This window comes from Oncorhynchus mykiss, chromosome 3 (genome assembly GCF_013265735.2).
Source record: "Oncorhynchus mykiss isolate Arlee chromosome 3, USDA_OmykA_1.1, whole genome shotgun sequence".
NCBI lineage: Eukaryota > Metazoa > Chordata > Actinopteri > Salmoniformes > Salmonidae > Oncorhynchus > Oncorhynchus mykiss.
Window position 1 is genome coordinate 14,968,769 of NC_048567.1, and position 23,162 is coordinate 14,991,930.

The window sequence follows — 23,162 nt, forward strand, 5'->3', positions numbered from 1 at the left end:
CTAGTGCGCGGAGCTGCCACAGAGCCCACCAGGCAGGGGAGACCTACAGGAGGCCTGGTCCCTAGAGGAGACACAGGATGAACCGGGCTGTGGGGGAGCACTGGAGCTCTGGTGCGCAGCCTTGGCACCACTCCTCCAGGCTGAATGCCCACTTTAGCCCGGCCCCTCCAGAGTGCAGGCACAGGTCGAACCGGGCTGTGGGGGAGCACTGGAGATCTGGTGCTTACCAGTTGCACCTCTCCACTTGGCTGAATGCCCACTTTAGCCCGGCACGGGCGGAGCGCAGGCATAGGATGCACTGAACAGTCCCAGCGCACTGGAAACACAGTGCGCAGAGCCGTCGAAGGATATCCTGGGCCGAAACAACGCACCGGAGTCCAAACGCGCTGAGCTGCCACAATCTGCCCTGGCTGGATGCCCTCTCTCGTGTGGCACTTGCGGAGGACTGGCATATAGCGCACCGGGCTATGAGTGCTCACTGGCGACACCGTGCGCTTTACACGGTGCCTGACCAGTACCACGCTGCTTCCGGTAAGCACGGGGAGTTTGCTCAGGTCTATAGCCTGACTTCGCCAATCTCCCCATGTGCCCCCCCCCAAAAAAATTTGGGGGCTATCTCACGTGCCTGCTTTGCTGACTTGCCTCATATCGCCGCCTCTCAGCTTTTGCTGCCTCCAGTTCCTCTTTCGGATGGCGATATTCCCTTTCCGTCCAGTATCTCCTTCCATGTCCAGGAGTCCTGAACCCTCTGCTCCTCCATACCACGCTGCTTGATCCGCTTGTGGTGGGTAGTTCTGTAACGGTCATCTCATGAGGAAGGATCGGACCAAAGTGCAGCGTGGTAAGTGTTCATGATTTTTATTAACACTGAACACTAAAACAAAATAACACAGTGAGAAACGACAACGAACAGTTCTGTCAGGTGCAGAAAACACTAAACAGAAAATAACTACCCACAAAACACAGGTGGGAAAAGAATACCTAAGTATGGTTCCCAATCAGAGACAACGATAGACAGCTGTCCCTGATTGAGAACCATACCCGGACAAAACAAAGAAATACAAAACATAGAAAACTGAACATAGATTGCCCACCCAAATCACACCCTGACCAAATCAAAATAGAGACATAAAAATCTCTCTAAGGTCAGGGCGTGACAGTAAATGAGAACTTGTTCTCAACTGAAATAAAAAAAGAAATAAAAAAGAAATACTACACAAGGCTTTGCCAATGAGTGAAGCCTCAAAAAGTGTCCCTGTATTCTTCTCTCTCGGCTTTTTAGTATGTTAATGAGATAAAAGTGAATAAAAGCTGACATGGGAGTTGAGAGAACCATTTTCCCGGCTCTTTGTTCATTTGGAGAAATAATTTTTCATTTGATCTAGCATTTACAGCTGCATTCTATCCAGCTTTAATGTGCCTGAATACGTCTGAGGGTTAATAAAGACTGACACCTCAGTGGTGATTCTTTGTGAACGCGTTCCTTCTTGTGTCTGTTTCTCTCTAAAAAAGGCTTTTGCACTAATCATCTCAATAAAAGCCTTAAACCCGGTGTGCAAAACAGACATGACTAGCATCATACAGGAGCAAATGGGTGTTTGATTCAATTTATTACGGGTTTTGCCTGCAGGAAGAAGCATATGAATGTGATTTATTTGTTTGTTTATTATCAGGGACCAGGCACAATGTAAGTAGAGCACAAGAGTTAGAGAGCCACAAAGCTAATTTCCATCATCAAAACAGTATTATTATTGTATTTCCTGTGAGCAGCTTACTGTGTATTTATCACCAAGGAAAATGTTCAGGGACACTAGAACTTCCTGTCTCTTCCTGACGTTGTCACGTGTCCTTTCCTGTCTCCAGGGAGACCACGGGGGGAAGACAACCATGTCTAACCCATGTTGTCTCTCGGGAGGAGAACGGGCTGCCCCTCACCTGTGAGACCTTCAGCAATGGCACACGCTTCTCCAAGAGCCAGTCCAACAACCTCATTGTTTTCTGTGAGTCTCTGGATAGAACTATGACAACAACAACCCTATAACCCGAATGGTTGTTGTGAATCTCTATTGAATGACTATGACAAGTATAACTTTGAACAAACCTTGCACAACCAGAACTTAACTATGCATTGTACAGTAACAATCCCAACAATAGCAATGTGTGCTTTCGATAACTATAACAATACAGACACAACCTCCTCACTCTTTCCCGCCCTCCCTCTCCTCTCCTCGCTCTCTCTATCTCTCTCTCTCTCTCTCTCTCCCTCCCTGGTCTCTCTCTCCCTTACACACTCCCCTCTCTCTCCCCCTTTGTCTCTGTCCCCCCCTCCCCTTCACTCATATTTATCTCTCCTCCTCCCCCCTCCCCTTTCAGACCCTCCTCAGAAGGTGTGGATAGAAGCCCCTCCCCCAGGGGTTCCTCTGAGCTCAGGGACCATCATACGCCTCATCTGCTTCTCTAGTGGGGGAAGCCCCAAAGGAACCATTAACTGGTACAGAGTGTGTACATGTGTGTATTGTATGACAGCATACATTGCGATTGTTTAAGTTGTAATAGGTTGTAGCAGTTGAGACTCTCTGTCTGTACAGTAGTACCATGTCCTCCATTCTCTACTCTCCTCTCCACACCGCAGGATGGTAAGGTTTTATTAGACTACCCCAAACAGGTGCCCTCTGATAAAGGCATGTCCAAAGAACTGGTTGTGCGCCTCCAGCCCAGTGACAACATGGCTACCTACCGCTGTAATGCCACCAATAAGGCCAAGATTGTCCTCAACGCCTCTGTCAAACTTATAGTCCAGTGTGAGTCTTACAGACCTACAGACCGGGCTCTGTGCATGAGTGGATTAATATTAGCCTTTATGGGCCTGACTAATAGAGGAGGAAAGCATTAGCTACAGTGCCTTGCGAAAGTATTCGGCCCCCTTGAACTTTGCGACCTTTTGCCACATTTCAGGCTTCAAACATAAAGATATAAAACTGTATTTTTTTGTGAAGAATCAACAAGTGGGACACAATCATGAAGTGGAACGACATTTATTGGATATTTCAAACTTTTTTAACAAATAAAAAACTGAAAAATTTGGCGTGCAAAATTATTCAGCCCCTTTACTTTCAGTGCAGCAAACTCTCTCCATAAGTTCAGTGAGGATCTCTGAATGATCCAATGTTGACCTAAATGACTAATGATGATAAATACAATCCACCTGTGTGTAATCAAGTCTCCGTATAAATGCACCTGCACTGTGATAGTCTCAGAGGTCCGTTAAAAGCGCAGAGAGCATCATGAAGAACAAGGAACACACCAGGCAGGTCCGAGATACTGTTGTGAAGACGTTTAAAGCCGGATTTGGATACAAAAAGATTTCCCAAGCTATTAACATCCCAAGGAGCACTGTGCAAGCGATAATATTGAAATGGAAGGCGTATCAGACCACTGCAAATCTACCAAGACCTGGCCGTCCCTCTAAACTTTCAGCTCATACAAGGAGAAGACTGATCAGAGATGCAGCCAAGAGGCCCATGATCACTCTGGATGAACTGCAGAGATCTACAGCTGAGGTGGGAGACTCTGTCCATAGGACAACAATCAGTCGTATATTGCACAAATCTGGCCTTTATGGAAGAGTGGCAAGAAGAAAGCCATTTCTTAAAGATATCCATAAAAAGTGTCGTTGAAAGTTTGCCACAAGCCACCTGGGAGACACACCAAACATGTGGAAGAAGGTGCTCTGGTCAGATGAAACCAAAATTGAACGTTTTGGCAACAATGCAAAATGTTATGTTTGGCGTAAAAGCAACACAGCTCATCACCCTGAACATACCATCCCCACTGTCAAACATGGTGGTGGCAGCATCATGGTTTGGGCCTGCTTTTCTTCAGCAGGGACAGTTAATATGGTTAAAATTGATGGGAAGATGGATGGAGCCAAATACAGGACCATTCTGGAAGAAAACCTGATGGAGTCTGCAAAAGACCTGAGACTGGGACGGAGATTTGTCTTCCAACAAGACAATGATCCAAAACATAAAGCGAAATCTACAATGGAATGGTTGAAAAATAAACATATCCAGGTGCTAGAATGGCCAAGTCAAAGTCCAGACCTGAATCCAATCGAGAATCTGTGGAAAGAACTGAAAACTGCTGTTCACAAATGCTCTCCATCCAACCTCACTGAGCTCGAGCTGTTTTGCAAGGAGGAATGGGAAAAAATGTCAGTCTCTCGATGTGCAAAACTGATAGAGACATACCCCAAGCGACTTACAGCTGTAATCGCAGCAGAAGGTGGCGCTACAAAGTATTAACTTAAGGGGGCTGAATAATTTTGCACGCCCAATTTTTCAGTTTTTGATTTGTTAAAAAAGTTTGAAATATCCAATAAATGTCGTTCCACTTCATGATTGTGTCCCACTTGTTGTTGATTCTTCACAAAAAAATACAGTTTTATATCTTTATGTTTGAAGCCTGAAATGTGGCAAAAGGTCGCAAAGTTCAAGGGGGCCGAATACTTTCGCAAGGCACTGTATATTCAAGATGATAGCTATATTCAAGATGATAGGTGGATTCAAGATGATAGCTATGTTCAAGATGACAGGTGGATTCAAGATGATAGGTGAATTCAAGATGATAGGTAGATTCAAGATGATAGGTAGATTCAAGATGATAGGCGGATTCAGGATGATAGGTATATTCAAGATGATAGGTACATTCAAGATATAGCCTAAAGTTATGCTACAAAGACAGAATCAGCAGCCTCAGTATGTTGACAGCGGTGTCTTGTCCTCTCTCCTCTACCCCTCCACCCCTCCCCAGTCCCTGCAGTGAGTGTGACAATCGAAGCCAAGCAGAAAGAGCTGCGTCGGGGCCAAAACCTCAGCCTGGACTGCCTGTCTGGGAGCAGCAACCCCCAGGCCAACATCTCCTGGAGCCTGGGCCCAACCAGGTGAGGGGAGGGAATGTTAAAGGGGAGCCAGTCTGTGGGCCGTGGAGGAGTCAATGGAGACCCTAAACTACAGTCTTGTGCAGGTAAAGTTTTTGCAAACCGCACCCGGTCTGCACCTGCCACAATACCGTGACTGCACCGTAACCTGCCAATCAGGACAGAGAGCTGCCGCAACCCGGCCCGTAATTTGTACCAAAACCCGCCCGCAAATTGCCAGATCATATCAATTGATTTCATTGTTATGACTAGTAGTAGGCCTAGGGCATATAGGCCTATAGACAGTAGGAGCCTATCCCATTGCCATAGCCTATTCAAAGAACTGCGTGATTGCATGCAGCCATTTGAAAAAACAGGCAAGCAATAGGCCTAACTGAGTTTTGAAAAGCCTTGTTCTACCTGCAGGACGAGGGGCCTGTTTTGGACTGCCCTCATCAACACAGACTTGCATGCTACGTCAAAATGGGCTAACGTCAACGATTAGGCAACAATATCCTGTTAACATAATTGTAACTTCACCTGTGAACTGTTTTCCATGAGTTGGCTTTACACTTGCATTAAATGTGTTATCAAACGCTGCCATTACGTGTAGACATTAGTTAGCTAGCTAGCTCAGGTAAGAACGGTGAGTAGTGAGTGAAAGTCATATGAGGGGAAGAGCAAGGAGTGGGAAAGCAGGAGAGGATAATGCGTTTTACTCACAGAGATAGATAGAGGTTTAATCTTTATATCTGTGCCATTCTAGGATCTGTGACAGCGTGGGCACCACCACTGAGGCTACAACCCATAGGAATCCCCACCCAGTTGACTACTTTGACTACTTTAAAATGGAGGAAGCATGGTGGAAGCCCTCATTGATGCTGCGCATGATAAAATGGCCATTTGGCCACTAGAGGCCTCTATCATTCTCTGATGTTTTCCTCAGCACCACTGTGAGCGTTCTGTGCAAGCAGCCTGTCTCAGTGCCGCTCTGATGGCACACACACACCACAGAATAAATTCATCAACTGTCAAAGCACAGAAAAAAATGTGAATTTGTTATTTAATTAATTTAAACTGCAACCTGGCCACGGATTTATAGAATGTTCAAAATAGACTCACCAAATGTTTTCCTCTCACCTCTCATCAGGCTCTTAGGAACACAATGTTTGGTGATGTGTCAGTAAGCAGTACTCTGTCCCTCCCCCTGTCCTCCCAGCACCAAGGCCAGAGGATCACCTGTCAGGCCTACAGCTCTCTGCTGTCTGAGGGAGTCAACACCTTCTTCAAGTGTGTGGGTTGTATACATGTGTATATTTCTCTCTGTTTGTTATACACAGCTTTTGAATACTTCATTTGTTTCACTGTGAATGCTCAATTTGTTTCACTGGGATCCAAATAAAGTATTGAATATGTGTGTGCACAGTTATGAGTAGGAGAAAAAGAAAGTGTGTGCTGGTGGGTAATGAGGCTTGAAGCATGATGGTAATGTGACACGATAGTGTGCATGGCAGGCAGTTTTGTTTGTGTGTGTTTGTGCTGTTCTCTGTGTTTGCGTGTGTGTGTGTGTGTATGTGTGTGTGTGTATGAGTGTGTGTTAATGTTTTCCTTTGTTGTGACTGTGAGTTAGACAGGCTTTGTGGCAGTGTGTTCTAATTGTGTGTGTGCTTTGCAGCACAGCCATGTTATTCTTTGATGCTGTTTCGCAGGCTGTAGCCAGCCAGCTCTTCAAAGCCTGCTGCTCCGTGCGAGCATGAAGGAATGTCACTGTGTGTTTGTGTGCAGCTGCTGTTGGACAACACTACTGTCACTCGCTGTTTTAATGCCTGTCCCTCCACCTCCCTCCCTCCCTCCCTCCCTCCCTCCCTCCCTCCCTCCCTCCCTCCCTCCCTCGTTCTCTACCTACCTCGTTCTCTCCCTACCTCTCACCCTGCCTCCTGTGTGAATTCAGTCTTTTTTTGATATTGGTGGACGCCGCTTCTCTACAGGTTTTTATTTTATTTGCACTGCTGTCGCCTTTCATGGCTGACATGGTTTCTTCGTGTCTGGGTTTGTGTGTTTTTCTCCCTTTGTGTGTGTGTGTGTGTGTCAGATCCCCCAGAGTTCAGCCCTGACCATCCCCAGAAGATACAGGTAGTGGAGGATGAGACAGCCATTCTTCCCTTGCCAACATCTCCTGCAGTTGGCTCTACCGCAAGGAGGAGCTGCACAAAGGTGATCTACCCTGCTCTCTTCCTCTCTCGCTGTGGTATCTCTTTATAGCCAGCCAACTAACTCTCTAGAGCTGAGCCAGAACCTGCCTGATTCTCATTCAAATCAATTCAAATTGTATTTTATTTGTCATATGCTTTGTAAACCACAGTGAAATGCAGAGAGAAATAAGATCGATAAATAATAGAAAGTAAAACATAATAATAAAAGTAATAATAAATACACAATGAGTAATGATAACTTGTCTATACACTGTACACATGGTACCAATACCGAGTTAATGTGCAGGGCTACGAGGTAGTTAAGTACATATAACTAGGAATAATGTGACAGATAATAAACAGTAGCAGCAGCGTGTTGAAAGTTTATGCCAAAAGGGTCAATGTAGAGAGTCAGGGTAGCTATTTGGTAAACTATTTAACCTGTATTTTCACGTTCGGATGAAAAGCGTGCCCAGAGTAAACTGACTGCTACTCGGGCACAGAAGCTAAGATATGCATACTATTAGTAGATTTCTAAAACTGTTTGAATGATGTCTGTGAGTATAACAGAAATCATATGCCAGGCGAAAACCTGAGAAAAATCCAACCAGGAATTTGGAAATAGTAGTCATTGCCTTTCGAATATACAGTGTACATGGGGTCACATTGCACTTCCTAAGGCTTCCACGAGATGTCAACAGTCTTTAGAACCTTGTTTCAGGCTTCTACTATGAAGGGGGAGCAAATAAGAGCTGTTTGAACCAGGTGTCTGGCAGAATGTCTTGAGCTAAGTCTCGCACGTGGCCTTGAGAGCGAGCTGCGTTCCCTTTCATTTCTAAAGACAAAGGAATTGTCCGGTTGGAATATTATTGAAGATTTATGATAAAAACGTCCTAAAGATTGATTCTATACATCAATTGACATGTTTCTACGAACTGTAATAGAACTGTTTTGACTTTTCGTCTGGACTTTCGTCTGGATTTGCCCACGCCTTGTGAATTTTGATTGGTGAACTAAACAAACAAACAAAAAGGAGGTATTTGGACATAAAGATGAACTTTATCGAACATTTATTGTGGAACTGGGATTCCTGGGAGTGCATTCTGATGAAGATGATCAAAGGTAAGTGAATATTTATAACGCTATTTCTGACTTTTACTGACTCCACAACATAGCGGGTATCTGTATGGCTTGTTTTTGTGGCTTAGCGCTGTACTCATATTATTGCATGATGTGCTTTCACCATAAAGCTTTTTTGAAATTGGACACCACGGTTAATTATATGCACAACACTTGTATCTTTTATCAAAGTTTATGATGAGTACTTCTGTAAATTGATGTGGCTCTCTGCAAATTCGCCGGATGTTTTCGAGGCACAACATTACTGAACATAATGCGCCAATGTAAACTGAGATTTCTGGATATAAATATGAACTTTATCGAACAAAACATACATGTATTGTGTAACATGAAGTCCTATGAGTGCCATCTGATGAAAATCATCAAAGGTTAGTGATTCATTTGATCTATATTTCTGCTTTATGTGACTCCTCTCTTTGGCTGGAAAATGGCTGTATGTTTTTCTGTGACTAGGCGCTAACCTAACATAATCGTATGGTGTGCTTTCACTGTAAAGCCTTTTTGAAAAAGGATACGATGGCTAGATTAACAAGAAGTTAAGCTTTAATTTGGTGTATTGCACTTGTGAATGTATGAAAGTTAAACATTTCAAAAATATATTTTTGTATTTCGCACTCTGCCATTTCAGCGGATGCTGTCGAGCGCTCCGCCTTATGAAGTTTTAACTAACTATTTAGCAGTCTTATGACTTGTTTAGGGTCCTGTTGGTTCTGAACTTGGTGCATTGGTACCGCTTGCTGTGCGGTAGCAGAACAGTCTATGACTTGGGTGGCTGAAGTCTTTGACAATTTCTAGGGCCTTCCTCTGACACCGCCTCGTATAGAGGTCCTGGATGGCAGCGAGCTCGGCCCCAGTGATGTACTAGGCCTTACGCATTATCCTCTATAGTGCCTTACAGTTGGATGCCAAGCAGTTGCCATACCAAGTGGTGATTCAGCCAGGGCCCATTCCAAATCTTTTCAGCCTCCTGAGGGGGAAGAGACGTTGTCATGCCCTCCTCACGACTGTGTTGGTGTTTGTGGACCATGATAGCTCCTTAGGGACCAAGGAACTTGCAGCTCTCGACCCGCAACAGCCCCACTACAGCACCGTCAATGTGAATGAGGGCGTGCTCGGCCTCAGTTTTTTGTAGTCCACGATCAGCTCCTTTGTCTTGCTGACTTTAAGGGAGAGGTTGTTGTCCTTGCACCAAACTCCCAGGTCTCTGACTTCCTCCCCTATAAGCTGTCATCGTAAGTCGTCAGCAAACATAATTATGGTGTTGGAGTCATGCCCAGTCACGCAGTCGTGGGTAAACAGGCAGTACAGGAGGGGACTAAGCATGCACCCCTGAGGGGCCTCATGTTGAGGGTTAGCGTGGTGGATGTGTTATTGACCTGGGGGTGGCCTGTCAAGAAGTCCAGGATACAGTTACAGAGGGAGACGTTCAGTCCGAGGGTCTTAGGTTAGTGATGAGCTTGGAGAGCACTATGGTTTTGAACGCTGAGCTTTAATCAATGAACAGCATTCTCACATAGGTGTTCCTCTTGTCCAGGTGAGAAAGGGCAGTGTGGAGTGCAATAGAGATTGCTTCATCTGTTGATCTGTTGTACTGGTATTTAAATTGAAGTGGGTTCAGGATGTCTGGGATGATGGCGTTGATGTGAACCATGACCAGTTTTTCAAAGCATTTCATGGCTACAAATGTGAGTGCTACGGAGTGATAGTCTTTTAGACAAGTTACCTTAGCGTTCTTGGGCAGAAGGACTATGGTAGTCTGCTTTACTGGGTGAGGGAGAGGTTGGAAATGCTCTGAGTACGCATCCTGGTAATCCTTCTGGCCATGCGGCCTTGTGAATGTTAACCTGTTAAAATGTCTTATTCACATCTTTTATGGAGAGAGTGATCACACAGTCATCTGGAATAGCTGGTGCTCTCATGCATGGTTCAGTGTTGCTTGCCTCAAAGTGAGCATAGAAGGAATATAGCTTGTATAGTAGGGCAGCTCGCAGCTGGGATTCCCTTTGTAATCCGTGATAGTTTGCAAACCCTACCACATCTGCCGAAAGTCAGAGCCAGTGTAGTTGGATTCGATCTAAGTCCTGTATTGACGCTTTGACTTTTTGATTGTTCACTGGAGGCCGTAACGGGATTTCTTATAAACATACGGATTAGTGTCCCGGATTAGTGGCAGTCCTGTTGCTTAGCATCCGCTTCATCGGACCACTTACGTATTGAGCGCGTCACTTGTACTCTTTACTGGTAAGTAGGAATCAGGATGATAGAGTAATGGTCAGATTTGCCTAATGGAGGGCAAGAGAGAGCTTTGAATGTGCTTCCGTGTGTGGAGTAAAGGTAATCTAGCGTCGCCTCTGGATGAGCATTTTCTTGTTTGCTTATGGCCCCATACAGCTGGTTGAGTGCAGTCATAGTGCCAGCATCAGTTTATGGTGGTAAATAGACAGTTACGAAAAATAGAGATGAAAATAGTATGGTCTATATCTTATCATGAGGTTTTCTAACTCAGGTGAGCAGTACCTAAAGACTATTTTAATATTAGAGATTGCATACCAGCAATTATTAACAAGGAGACACACTCCTCCCTACTTGAGGTTACCCAATGCTGCCGTTCTGTGCTGCCGATGCATAGAAAAACCAGCTAGACGTACACTGAGTGTACACAACATTATGAACACCTGCTCTTTCCTTGACATAGATGGACCAGGTGAATCCAGGTGAAATCTATTATCCTTATTGATGTCAGTTGTTAAATCCACTTCAATCAGAATAGTTGAAGGGGATGGAGACGGGTTGAAGAAGGATTTTGAAGCCTGAGACAACTGAAACATGGATTGTGTATGTGTGCCATTCAGAGGTGTCAGGCGCACCAGTTTGTGTCATGAACTTCAGTGCTGCTGGGTTTTTCATGCTCAACAGTTTTCCGTGTGTATCAAGAATGGTCCACCACCCAAAGGACATCTAGCCAACTTGACACAACTGTGGGAAGCATTGGAATCAACATAGGCCAGCATCCCTGTGGAACGCTTTCACCACCTAGTAGAGTCCATGCCCTGACGAATTGAGGCTGTTCTGAGAGAAAAAGGGGGAGGCGGGGTGCAACTCAACATTAGGAAGTGTTCATAGAAACATGTCAAACGATGTATAGAATCAATCTTTAGGATGATTTTATCATAAATCTTCAATAATATTACAACCGGACAATTCCTTTGTCTTTAGAAATGAAAGAGAACGCAGCTCGAACTCACGGCCGCGAGCGAGACTTAGCTCATGGTATTCTGCCAGACCCCTTAGTCAAACAGCTCTTATTCGCTCCCCCTTCACAGTAGAAGCCTGAAACAAGGTTCTAAAGACTGTTGACATCTAGTAGAAGACTTAGGAAGTGCAATCGGACCACATTTTACACTGTATATTGGATAGGCAAAGACTTGAAAACCTACAAACCTCAGATTTTCCACTTCCTGGTGGATTTGTTTTTGCCTGCCATATGAGTTATGTATACTATGTTATACTCACAGACATCATTCAAACAGTTCTAGAAACTTCAGAGTGTTTTCCATCCAAATCTACTAATAATATGCACATCTTAGCTTCTGGGCCTGCGTAGCAGGCAGTATACTCTGGGCACCTTATTCATCCAAGCTACTCAATACTGCCCCCCAGCCATAAGAAGTTAAGCTTTATTTTGATGTATTACACTTATATTTTCGTGAATGTGGAATATTGATATTTCTGTAGTTTGAATTTGGCGCACTGTAATTTCACTGGATGTTGTCAAATCAATCCCGCTAACGGGATTCGAGCGGGATTTGCTCTTAAGGGATCCCTAAGAGGTTCTCTACACTCAGTGTATATTATCCATGTCCTTGTTCAGCCACAACTCAGAGAAACATAGGATATTACAGTTCTTCAGGTCCCATTGATAGGACAGTCTCAAACGGAGCTTGTCCAGTTTATTCTCCAGTAATTGTACATTCGCCAATAGAACGGAGGATAGAGACGTTTTTTGTACTCGTAGACGTAGTTTCCTCAGGGTGCCCGCACATCAGCCTCGCTTCTTTTCCGTGTCTCGTGGATCAGGGCCCGGTCCAAGGTGAGCACTATGTCCTGCGCCTACGAATCGTTGAAGTAGAAATCTTCATCCAAATTGAGGTTAGTGATCACTGGACTGATGGAAACATTCTGTACAAATGACGTAAATGTGGGTCGCTATTTTTCTGAATACATCACAGCCGTTCCTCTCCTGGTCTACCCTCTATTCCCTGTCATCGGGCCACAGCCACCACACTCCTGTCCCTAACCTCCCACCTCAACCTCCACCACCGCACCATCCTCCCAGAGGGGTTACCCAGCCATTAAAGGAGAGATGTTGCGGTACAGTGGTGGTCTGGGCTATTGTTTCTGTGGGAATATTGCCAGGCCAATCAATAATCTAAGCATTAGATGTCACGTATAAGCCATGAGTGGCTTAGGGGTGTGTGTGTGTGTGTGTGTATGTGTGTGTGTGTGTGTGTGTGTGTGTGTGTGTGTGTGTGTGTGTGTGTGTGTGTGTGTGTGTGTGTGTGTGTGTGTGTGTGTGTGTGTGTGTGTGTGTGTGTTTATGAACAGAAATGCATCCTCGGTACCACTTTACTGAGAGCACAGAGTTTGAGATCTGGAATGTGACAAGGCGAGACACCGGGGTCTACACTGTGAACTGTACCAACGAGGTGGGGTTTGACAATACCATCATCACTCTGGACGTACAGTGTAAGTCTGACCCACTGGCGTTGAATCTGGTTTGTCTACTCACCTCAACACTGTGTTAGCCCACTGAGCTCAAGTCTAGGCATTAGCTCAGGGACTGAACACAAGTCTTCAGGACTTGGGCAAGGTTTCTCAGTCCTCACGCAAGTGTGGTTCATCAAGCCACTTACATTACATGCCAGTGTTGTACACCCAATACAACCCCAATCCTGTCACAACCTTGAACCAACCGACCGACACATCTCCATCCCACTGCCTCCACTCTTAATGATGTAATAATAGCAGGTCTGAATGTTCCAGTAAAACCTACAGTGCAGAATGAGCCTAATGGACAGACAGCACAGCGCTGTCCTGATCCGATGGAACCTGACAGTTGAAGGTATCCATAATGTATAGAGGATTGTAATAGCTTTTATGGGTGGCACTGTAGCCCACTTAACAATGTTGTTCCTGGTTGAAATTAATGTGGTATGTGAGAAGGCCGTAAGTGTCACTGGTGATTCCATCAGTGTGCTGTGTGTATGAACACAGACGGGGGCGTTGGGACACTAATGCCACTACTGTTATAAGTAGATGGTACCCACAGGAAGAGAAGAGCACACAGCCAGGTGGAAAGGGATTACACTACAGTATGTTGATGGAGTCATAGTGCTGCTGTATCCAGGACATAGTGACTGACTGAAGGAGCGATGGAATGAGGGAAAGTGGGCCATGATGACTGCACCCTCCCTGCCTATGTCTCGCTCAAAGTTAAGGTAGGGGACAGGCAGCATGCAATGAAGAACCTCCAGCGTGACGTGGCCCAATTTACGGACACTGAATTGGGCAGGGGTGTTTGACAGTAGGGGGTTGGGACAGATCCAAAATATACTGGGGTTAAATTGATTGGCAAATATTTAATGTAAAGTGGTCAGAAAGGTAATTAGTTACAGTATGTATAGGGTGTCTGTAGGATCAGTGATGCATAGAATAGAATAGAATAGAGTGGAATATAATACAATATAATGGAATAGATTAGAATGGAATAAAATACAATATAATTAATATATTTGCAGAGAGAGTTGGGAGTTGGTGGGTGGTGAGTGACTGATTGTTCCCTAAGTTCCAAAGTAGAATTGTACTTTCATATTGTTTCTCTCGTCCTACTTTCTAATTGTCTACTCCCCAGATGCCCCTAGTGTGAAGATGGAGAATGACCCAGTGTATGTGCACGTGGGGGAGACAGCAGACCTGTTTTGTGTAGGAGATGCAAACCCCATCATCAACACTGACATGTTTTCCTGGAAATGGCTGGTGAGAACCCCCATATGCCCATCTCATTTCACCTCTCCATTCTCCTGATTTGATTTCCCTTTATCTGGCCTCCTTTCTTTTATTTTACAATTTCTTGCCGTTTATCACTCCCCCTCTTAAATGCAGAGACGTGCCATATTTCACTGGCTCTAACTATCCTTCCGCCCCACCTCTCCCGGCTTCCGGCTCCACACTCGGCCCAAATCCAGAAAAATAGCTTTCATTACGGAGCGTCGACTAAAGGGCACATTTATCAACGTACGCTCTCTATCCTGTATCTAATGCTCTCTTTTTTCTCTCTCTTTTACTCTTTTTCTCTCTCTTTCTCTTTCTCCGCTCCCCCTGGAGTACCTGTACTGATCTTGCACAGGAGGGTGTGGGGGTGTACGAAGGTATGCATGCTGTCCTCCTGTCTTCCTCTCAATTACCCCTCTCTCTGTCTTCCTCAGGGTGAGGGGGAGATGGAGGAGATGGGGGAGCAGATCCAGGATGAGGCCACTGGGCAGCTGACCATCCAAGGGGCGACTCAGGTCAACGCCGGTCGCTACCAGTGCACTGCCAACAACAACATAGCGCCCCCTGCCAGCGTGGCAGTCCAGCTGGTGGTGCGCTGTGTGTCTAACGAGCTCTACCAAGATCTGTCAATCATGTCGTGTGAATACATCATGGGTGCAACGGAGTGGAAAAGCGTTGTATATTGTGGGTGTCTTTGTTTGTGTGGCACCGTTAACTATTTCTATGCACATCTGTATGCATTTGCATGTATTTCATGTTTCTGTCTATCCATTTCTGTTTGTACATGTACAATATGAACATCTCTGATGTGTGTTTGTCCTTTCCTGTGTAGTTAAGCCGGAGCTCCAGAAGGGGGCTCAGTGGAATAAGGTGGCGAGCAGAGGGGATAGCACCAGAACAGCAGAGGTGGTGTGCCAGGGAGAGGGCATCCCTCAGCTCCACTTCTCCTGGGCTTCTCCTGCCTGCCCTATAGCCATATTGTGTGTGTATGTGTGTGTGTGTGTGTGTGTGTGTGTGTGTGTGTGTGTGTGTGAGTGTGTGTGTGTGTACTGGCAGCTCTTGGCTGACTGACAGCTCTGGAGGCTCCTGGCTGGCTGACGGCTCTGGCGGCCCCTGGCTGACTGGCGGCTCTGGCAGCTCCTGGCTGACTGGCGGCTCTCGCGGCTCAGGACAGACTGGTGGCTCTGGCGGCTCAGGACAGACTGGCGGCTCTGGCGGCTCAGGACAGACTGGCGGCTCTGGTGGCTCAGGACAGACGGGAGACTCTGGCGGCTCAGGACAGACGGGAGACTCTGGCGGCTCAGGACAGACGGGAGACTCTGGCGGCTCAGGACATACGGGAGCACCTGTAGGGAGAAGACGGAGAGACAGCCTGCCACCGGAGGGCTGGTGCTTGCAGGTGGCACCGGATAGACCGGACCGTGCAGGCACACTGGAGCTCTTGAGCACCGAGCCTGCCCAACCTTACCTGGTTGAATGCTCCCCATAGCCAGGCCAGTGTGGCGAGGTGGAATAGCCCGCACTGGGCTGTGCTGGCGAACCGGGGACACCATGCGTAAGGCTAGTGCATGTACGCCGGCCCGGGGAGACGCACTGGAGACCAGATGTGTAGAGCCGGCTTCATGGCACCTGGCTCGATGCCCACTCTAGCCCGGCCGATACGAGGAAATGGAATGTACCGCACCGGGTTATGCACACGCACCGGGGACACCGTGCGCTCCACCGCATAACACGGTGCCTGCCCGGTCCCTCTCGCTCTCCGGTAAGCACGGGAAGTTGGTGCAGGTCTCCTACCTGAACTCGCCACACTCCCTGTGTGCCCCCCCAATACATTTTTGGGGCTGCCTCTCGGGCTTCCAGCCACACCGCCGTGCTAGCTCCTCATAATGCCATCTCTCTGCTTTCACTGCCTCCAGCTCTGCTTTGGGGAGGCAATTTTCTCCTGGCTGTTCGCAGGGTCCTTTACCGTTCAAAATCTCCTCCCAAGTCCATTTCTCCAAATATCGCTGCCTCTCCTGCTGCTGCTGCTGCTGCCTGTTACCACGCTGCTTGGTCCTCGGTTGGTGGGTGTTTCTGTAGCGGCTGTCTTGGGTAGAAGAAGCAGAGGACCAAAGCGCAGCGTGGTTAGTGTTCATCTTTTTAATAAACAACTGAACACTTCAAAAATACAAAAACAACAAAGTGACAACCGAAACAGTTCTATCTGGTGCAGACACACAAAGACTGAAAATAACCACCCACAAAACACAAAGGAAAACAGGCTACCTAAATATGGTTCTCAATCAGGGACAACGATAGATAGCTGCCTCTGATTGAGAACCATATCAGGCCAAACACAGAAATAGAAAATATAGAAAAACTAACATAGACTCCCCACCCCAACTCACGCCCTGACCATACTAAATAAAGACAAAACAAAGGAATAAAGGTCAGAACGTGACACAACTGCTCAGCACCAGTATGTGTGCGTGCGTGTGTGTAAGAGTGTGTGTATGTGTGAATTGGTAAAAGGTCAGAGGTTAGGTCAGACATCAGGGCCCAGGGATGTTGCTATGATGTAAAACACGTACTTTACAGCCAACTGCTAGAGTCCCATTGGTCCTAATTTAGCTACGTCCTCTCATATAATACTGTTGGGCGTTTGTGTATGCGCTGCCTTGTCCACGATTTTATTAGTGTGGTAGGACCCTCCAGCTTATAGAGAAAATATTCAGTCTCTCTCGACAGTAGGAAGAGCAAGTTCTCAGTGTCAGACACCCTTTAGCTATGTCATGTATATTGATATATCTCTCCTTCTTCCCCTGCCTATAGCTCTAATTCTCCTCTCTGTCAGATAACGCTGCAATAATGCGCTTTCCTCTCTCCGCGCGCAAAGGCTGAGTCGCCCTCTAGCTCTCTAGCAAGCGTATTCCTACGCCGGCGATGTCAACACTGCCCCTGCTCCCAGCGAGCCCCCTGGCCTCCATTGAACACATTTAATGTTTACCATAAAAAGCGTGAAATACAATCCAATATCCACTGCTGCTTTTTTTCTCTCCCTCCGTTTTTTTTTACTGCCTTGAATATTCATAATTAATCTGACGCAGCGATAATAAATGTTATATGCTTCCTTATCATCAGAAGGCCGGGAAAGGAAAGAAGGCTGTATTCTCTCTATCCCTGCCCGCCTCTCTGCCGCGGTTTGGATTAAAAAAAGACAGATCCAAATAAGACTGACCCCTCTAACCTCTTATCTTATGAGCGGAACTGATAATGGAAATGATTTACTCTGCAAACAGAGCTGCCTATACGCCTGCAAGTATAGCTTCTCTCTCTCATTCTAGTGCTGAACTCTCTCCTTCTCTTCTGCTCTCTTCCTCTGTCGTTCTCTCTTGTTTATCCTTTCTATCCTCCTATTTCAACTACCCTTCTTTCTACCCCCCCTCTCTTCATCTCAGCTTCCATCTCTCTCTCTAACACACAGATCAACCAGATCCTCCCTCAGAGATCTGCCTGGTCAGCTTCACCCATGCCTCTGCAACTCTAGAATGGATCCCAGGCTTCGATGGGGGATTGGAGCAGAGATTCCATATCAGGTGATAGAGCATTGACTACAGTTTGACTGAAAATCATGTGTCAAATATTGTGATCTCTTCCTTGCATTCATAAGCAACCAACACATCCTTGATAGTCATATTAGGAACAGGTCATGATCAAGGGTCAATTCCATTTCACTCCTTTCAGGTTAGAGTCCATCCATGTACTGACTAAGATGCTGTTGATTGACAGCTACCATTGGGAGCAAACATCTTCATTGTGACAGGCCTGTCCCCCGCCACTACATACAACTTTTCTATCAACGCACTCAACTCCATGGGAGAGAGCGGCTATGCAGACAACAACTCAGTACACACCATCACCAGCGAGGGTCAGTCTAGAGCAAGTTCACAACATGACTTCTGGGTCCTAGCTAGGAGAGGGACAATGGTCGGACATTAGATGGTTTGGACTTCTGCCCAGCTGGTATTGAGATCATGTTATGTCTCTATGCCCCATTTGGTAGAACATTAATAATCTTGGCACTATATGGGGAATAGGATGTCATTTGACCTTTGACCCAGGTTTATCTTGCAGCGTTAGAACAGCATTGATGTTTTTTTCCCTGTCTTCCATGGTTCTTCTAACCAGAGTGGGAAGGAGCAATCCAGGAAGAAGATCCCTTTGGGGAGGGTAATTTAATTCAATTTTTGTTTGGACTGTGGAAAATGGCTATTTGCAAAGCAGCTAGCTTCATTTGGCTCTTTGAATAATGGTACTGTAGTTATGGCAGCCGTGGTCATAAATGCTACCTTCTTTCCTTGTTTTAGTCTTCTATCAATGAAGGAAGTGAGAGACCGGCTTTCATACTGATTATTATTATCCCTTAATACGTTTGACTCAATATGCAATAAATATATTTACCACAAAAGAGTCAAAACTCAGAGTGAAGTTCAATTGTTTAATACCGAAGACGCAATAGCTGTAATAGGCGCCTGTCAAACGGTGCAGCCGTATACTTGCCTTTTGAGTGGCGCAGCACTCTCTTATATCCAAGCAAAGCTCCCCCACCCATACAATGATATATCAGTAGTTTTCCACTCACATCACACAGCGCTTTCCACTGAGCCTTTCACCCTGATTAAGGACATGGTCTTCTGCTAACCATGACCAAGGCGTTTCAATCATCTCAACCACTGCTGGCACAACTTCCTCTTATCTTGTTGCTGTTTAGGCCATTGAGAATACTTGTGGTTTCCAGTGACCGGAGCCCTAACAGACAGTTACTTAAAACTACACACTCCCTAATATCAACTAATCCTATTTCTCTACTTTTACCATCACCTTACAATAACAAAACATTGTTCTACTTCCCCTTAATCACACAAAAGCTATTAATCACACAAACCACAATTATTTACAATCAAACAACCTGTTCCTGGTTCTTGCTTCCTTATGATGTCATCATGGTGGATCAACTCATTCCTGTTCTTGTTTCTCTTGTAAACCAGACACGAGAGGGTTGTCGCTGTATCAGACTGTGATCATGGCGGTGGTTGGTGGGGCTCTGCTGCTGGCTCTCAACTGGCTGGGCTGCTTTCTGTGTCTGAGGTGGAAGAAGAGGCGTGGCCAGACAGGTAACCGTGGCAATACCATGGTCAAGGTTGTGTGACTGTTTTCTTCTGTATCTCAGTCTCAGAAACCTCTGCCCAAGTTACCAAAGAGTTGAGCCTGAATCTTAATGCAACTCTCATGTATTTCTTTCTTTCTCTCTCCCGCGATTTCTCTCTCTGTGTCCTCTTCTCTTCTCTTCCTCCTTTCCCTCCAAACACACCCATCTGCCCCTCCCTCCCTCCGCAACCATCCTCCAAGGCTGTCACTTTTTCCCTCTATCTTTCCCTTTATCTAATTTATTTAATTTCTGTTTTCTCTCCCCTTCCCTCTCTCTCTCTCTCTCCCTCACTCCATCCCTCCCTCACTTCCTTTATCTCTCTATCCGTTTCCCTCCGTTTCGGTTCCCTACAACTGTCAGGTCGTCTATCTCACGTACCTCTCATCTCACTCTCTCTTCTCCACCCCTCGTTCTCACCTACCATCAACTTCTCTATTTTTTTCATCCATCCTTCTCTGTCAGACCTCTTTTACTTCTTCAATAGAGCCCCTATCCCATTTCTAATCCCCACTCATTCATCCCCCACCCTCTCTCCCTCCCTCCCTCCCTCCCTCCCTCCCTCCCTCCCTCCCTCCCTCCCTCTCTTCTCCAGAGAGTAAAGGCAGTGTTTCAGATGGGAAGAAGAGTGAAGGTAATGGGTGAGTCATCATCTTAGTCTGTCTCTGTGTCCAGGCTAATCAGCACCCAATCCAGTCCAGTGGGTAGAGACAAATGACTAACCGTCCAATCCCCTCTCAGAGGCCTAAACCCTGCCCTACTGACAGACCCCACGCAGGACCCACAACAGCAAAACTACAGGACCCTGTGATGGACAAAAGTCGCCTGGTTTGTGTATTGTAGTGTATCAACAAAAGAGTAACGCAGACGCTCCTGTCAGTCTAAATTTGCAATTGGGGGGCAAAGCAACAATGCAAATCCAGGTGTCACATCCAAAAATACTTCAAATGCCATACGCCACATTGCATTGACAGTGCTATGCTCTTGTGCACTGTACTGTAGTGTTCATGTCTTTGTATCTAGCTATTTTCTCCCTGAGGATTAAGAAAGAGTGACATACGAGTTGTGGGTGGGTGATGAGATGGAGGGTGTTGATTGGATGCCTTCATTTAAAAATGGGAAAATAAATAAATAAAAGATTGGGATAGGAGGATGTGGGTGGGTGGTCAGGGAGTTGGGATGTGATACTTTGTTTTCTAATAAAAAAAAAAAGAAAAAAGAATGGAGGTTAAATGCTTTGTTCTGTCTGTCATTTCCAGGTTCACTGTGTTCACTGCCAGCGGCTCCACCAGGTACGAGGTCAGAGGGCTGGTGAACCCTGCGGGTTCATCGACAGCGGGTCAGAACCAGACAGCAGCGTATATGGGTGCTATGCTGGGGTAAGAGGAGGGGGGGGGGTGCGGAGAGGCTGGGGGAGGAAAGAGAGGGGAAAAAGGGGGATACTTAGTAAGTTGGCAGAGGGGGAGATAATAGAGAGAGTGAAAAACACAGTAAAGTAGAGTGGTGGATGAAGGGGAGAGAAGAGGAAGTTGACAAAATAAAGAGACAGATGGAGGGGCTTAGAGAGGAATAGGAGAAGAATAAAGTGAGAGAACAGGAGGGTGAGAGGTAGGAGGATGCTAGCAGACAGAGGTGGAGAGGTGAACAGAAAAGGAAGGATTAAGGAAGAGGGAGATCGGTCAGAAGAGAGGAAGTGGAGGAGTCAGGCATAACGAGGGAAACAGAGGAGAGATAAACGAATAAACACCTTTGGCTGTTCTCAGAGTAGGAAAGGGAGATCGATAGTCCACAATTAGCATTCAAAATACACTTCGATCCTGGGGAAATTGCACATTGTGAAAGGCCAACAAGGCTTTGAACCCTGCAGAAAAATGTTAAGTAGAATATAACAACACCGTCAGAAAGAGACTATTAGAATAGGCTCTAATGCAAGCAAATTCTCCTCAGAGATGTTAGCTAACCTTGAGTTATAAAACAATACATCTAGTCTAGGCTACAAAATATACTGTTTGTCAGGTATCTCTCTACAGAGTCACCACGTACAGTACAGCATCTGTCTCTGTTATTCACCTATGGTCTTTGTCCTCCCAGGAGAGCTCCCACTACTACTACCCCACCAGTGACTACTGCCCCTCTCTCTACCCCCACCCCGAGGGAGCACAAGGGCAAGGTGAGTGAAATGAAAATACTACCTATGAATAATACATCACAAGAGCAAAGACAGAGACATTTCTCTGTTTAACTTACCTCTTTGGCTCTCTTTTTCAAGATGGCCGCCACTACCCACTGGAGGCCATAGGCCATGAGTATGAGGAGGTGAGAGACTGGGGCATGTATCAGGACATGCTGTATCAGGACATGCTGGGGTTGTCTCTCCCACTGTCTCCTTCCCAGTTTGACCCCTGGTTACCAGAGCAGAGGCGAGAGTGGAGACCACCCCCACCCAGTTACCCTCAGGTCAGCACAACCCTACTGGGATGAAGTACTAGTTATTGATCCCCTGTGGGGTGATGACCATTATAGTTTCACATATTGGACTAGATATGTTTTATCACCTTGGGTTTTTTCCAAATAACATAGAGATTGGATGGGAAGTTTCGCATCAAAATTATTTCAAGTTAGGATTTGGCCTACAGTGCTATATAGTACTGTCATGTCTCTCACCTTCTTGACACAGCTTTCTTCTCCAACAGGGAAGTGGGAGGGACATGATTGCCCTGCAGCAGCCAATCAGAAGGAAGAATCCGGTGGATGAGCGATGCCCAGAGAGAAGCGACTATGATTTACCTTTTGAGCTCAGAGGACAGTTAGTTTAGGAAGCTTAGGCCTTGATTCCAGACTGTGGACAATACCTCAGACTCAAATACAACCTCTTAGTGCTGTGTTGGTATTGAGTACAATATGAATAGGAAGCCTTCCAACTGTTACTACCAAAAGGTACAGTATTTACAGTAGGTGATATTGTGGGACAGTCAATCAATACAAATTAGGCCTACCATCGATCCAAAGACCTCAAAGATATAAAATGTAAAAGATGAAGCAACTAAACATGCAGAGTTTTTCGTACATATTTTCTAGTAACAGTTGATTATACTCTACTGTACAAATAAAATGGATAATCTAGGCCTAGGCCCAACTGATACACAACTCCAACATGCCTCCAGTGTTTTATACAGATACATGTCAAATCCAAAATATTTCTCCAACAAGAGCCTTTACTGGAAATGTCACTCCAGCAAGATGAGAGATGAAGAGGAAGAGACAAAGTCAGAGAAGATGACAGGAAACTTCAATCAAGTTCTCAGTCCCGTGGGGCCACAGGTTTCCCTCCCTCCTCCCCAGACCATCTTCCTACCCCAATGCCCCACTTCCTTCTCCTCCTCTCTCCCACCCTCTTCCCTCCCACTCCGCTCTTCTCTCCCACTCTCCTCCCTCCCACTTCCCTTTAGACCAGTCAGTACTACATCCTACAGAGCCTGCACTCAGACAGGCAGAAAGACAGACAGGTAGACAGTGACACAGACAGTCAAGGTAGACAGTCAGACATCCGCTGGCACTTTTGGGCCATATGTGAAGCAGGACTCGCAGTGTCACCCAAGCGGAAACCATCTCCATACGCCTGCTTGCCGTGGGCACCTTGCCCTTTTGAACAACCTGCCTGTCTGTGACACACGTC

General features: G+C 46.0%; 1 protein-coding gene and 1 pseudogene across 6 annotated transcripts; both read left to right on the forward strand.

Moving 5' to 3' along the window:
• Positions 1 to 15,377, forward strand: part of LOC118944476 — a 41,039-nt pseudogene extending 25,662 nt beyond the window's left edge.
• A 625-nt stretch (positions 15,378 to 16,002) lies between these two features.
• Positions 16,003 to 22,626, forward strand: LOC110510950. 6 transcript variants are annotated; one of them, XM_036969876.1, is made up of 10 exons: positions 16,003 to 16,063; positions 17,739 to 17,876; positions 18,070 to 18,208; positions 18,469 to 18,510; positions 19,329 to 19,454; positions 20,082 to 20,127; positions 20,746 to 20,865; positions 21,578 to 21,656; positions 21,756 to 21,943; positions 22,180 to 22,626. In XM_036969876.1, the coding sequence occupies exons 2-9, from the start codon at positions 17,829 to 17,831 to the stop codon at positions 21,783 to 21,785; spliced, it is 630 nt and encodes a 209-aa protein (XP_036825771.1). In that variant the 5' UTR covers positions 16,003 to 16,063; positions 17,739 to 17,828; the 3' UTR covers positions 21,786 to 21,943; positions 22,180 to 22,626. The 6 variants fall into 6 exon arrangements, with proteins under 6 accessions (XP_036825771.1, XP_036825799.1, XP_036825777.1 ...); XM_036969904.1 differs by lacking the exon at positions 16,003 to 16,063 and adding an exon at positions 16,130 to 16,424 and having other exon boundaries at positions 17,765 to 17,876; positions 18,025 to 18,208; XM_036969882.1 differs by lacking the exon at positions 16,003 to 16,063 and adding an exon at positions 16,130 to 16,424 and having other exon boundaries at positions 17,765 to 17,876.
• The last annotated feature ends 536 nt before the right edge of the window (positions 22,627 to 23,162 follow it).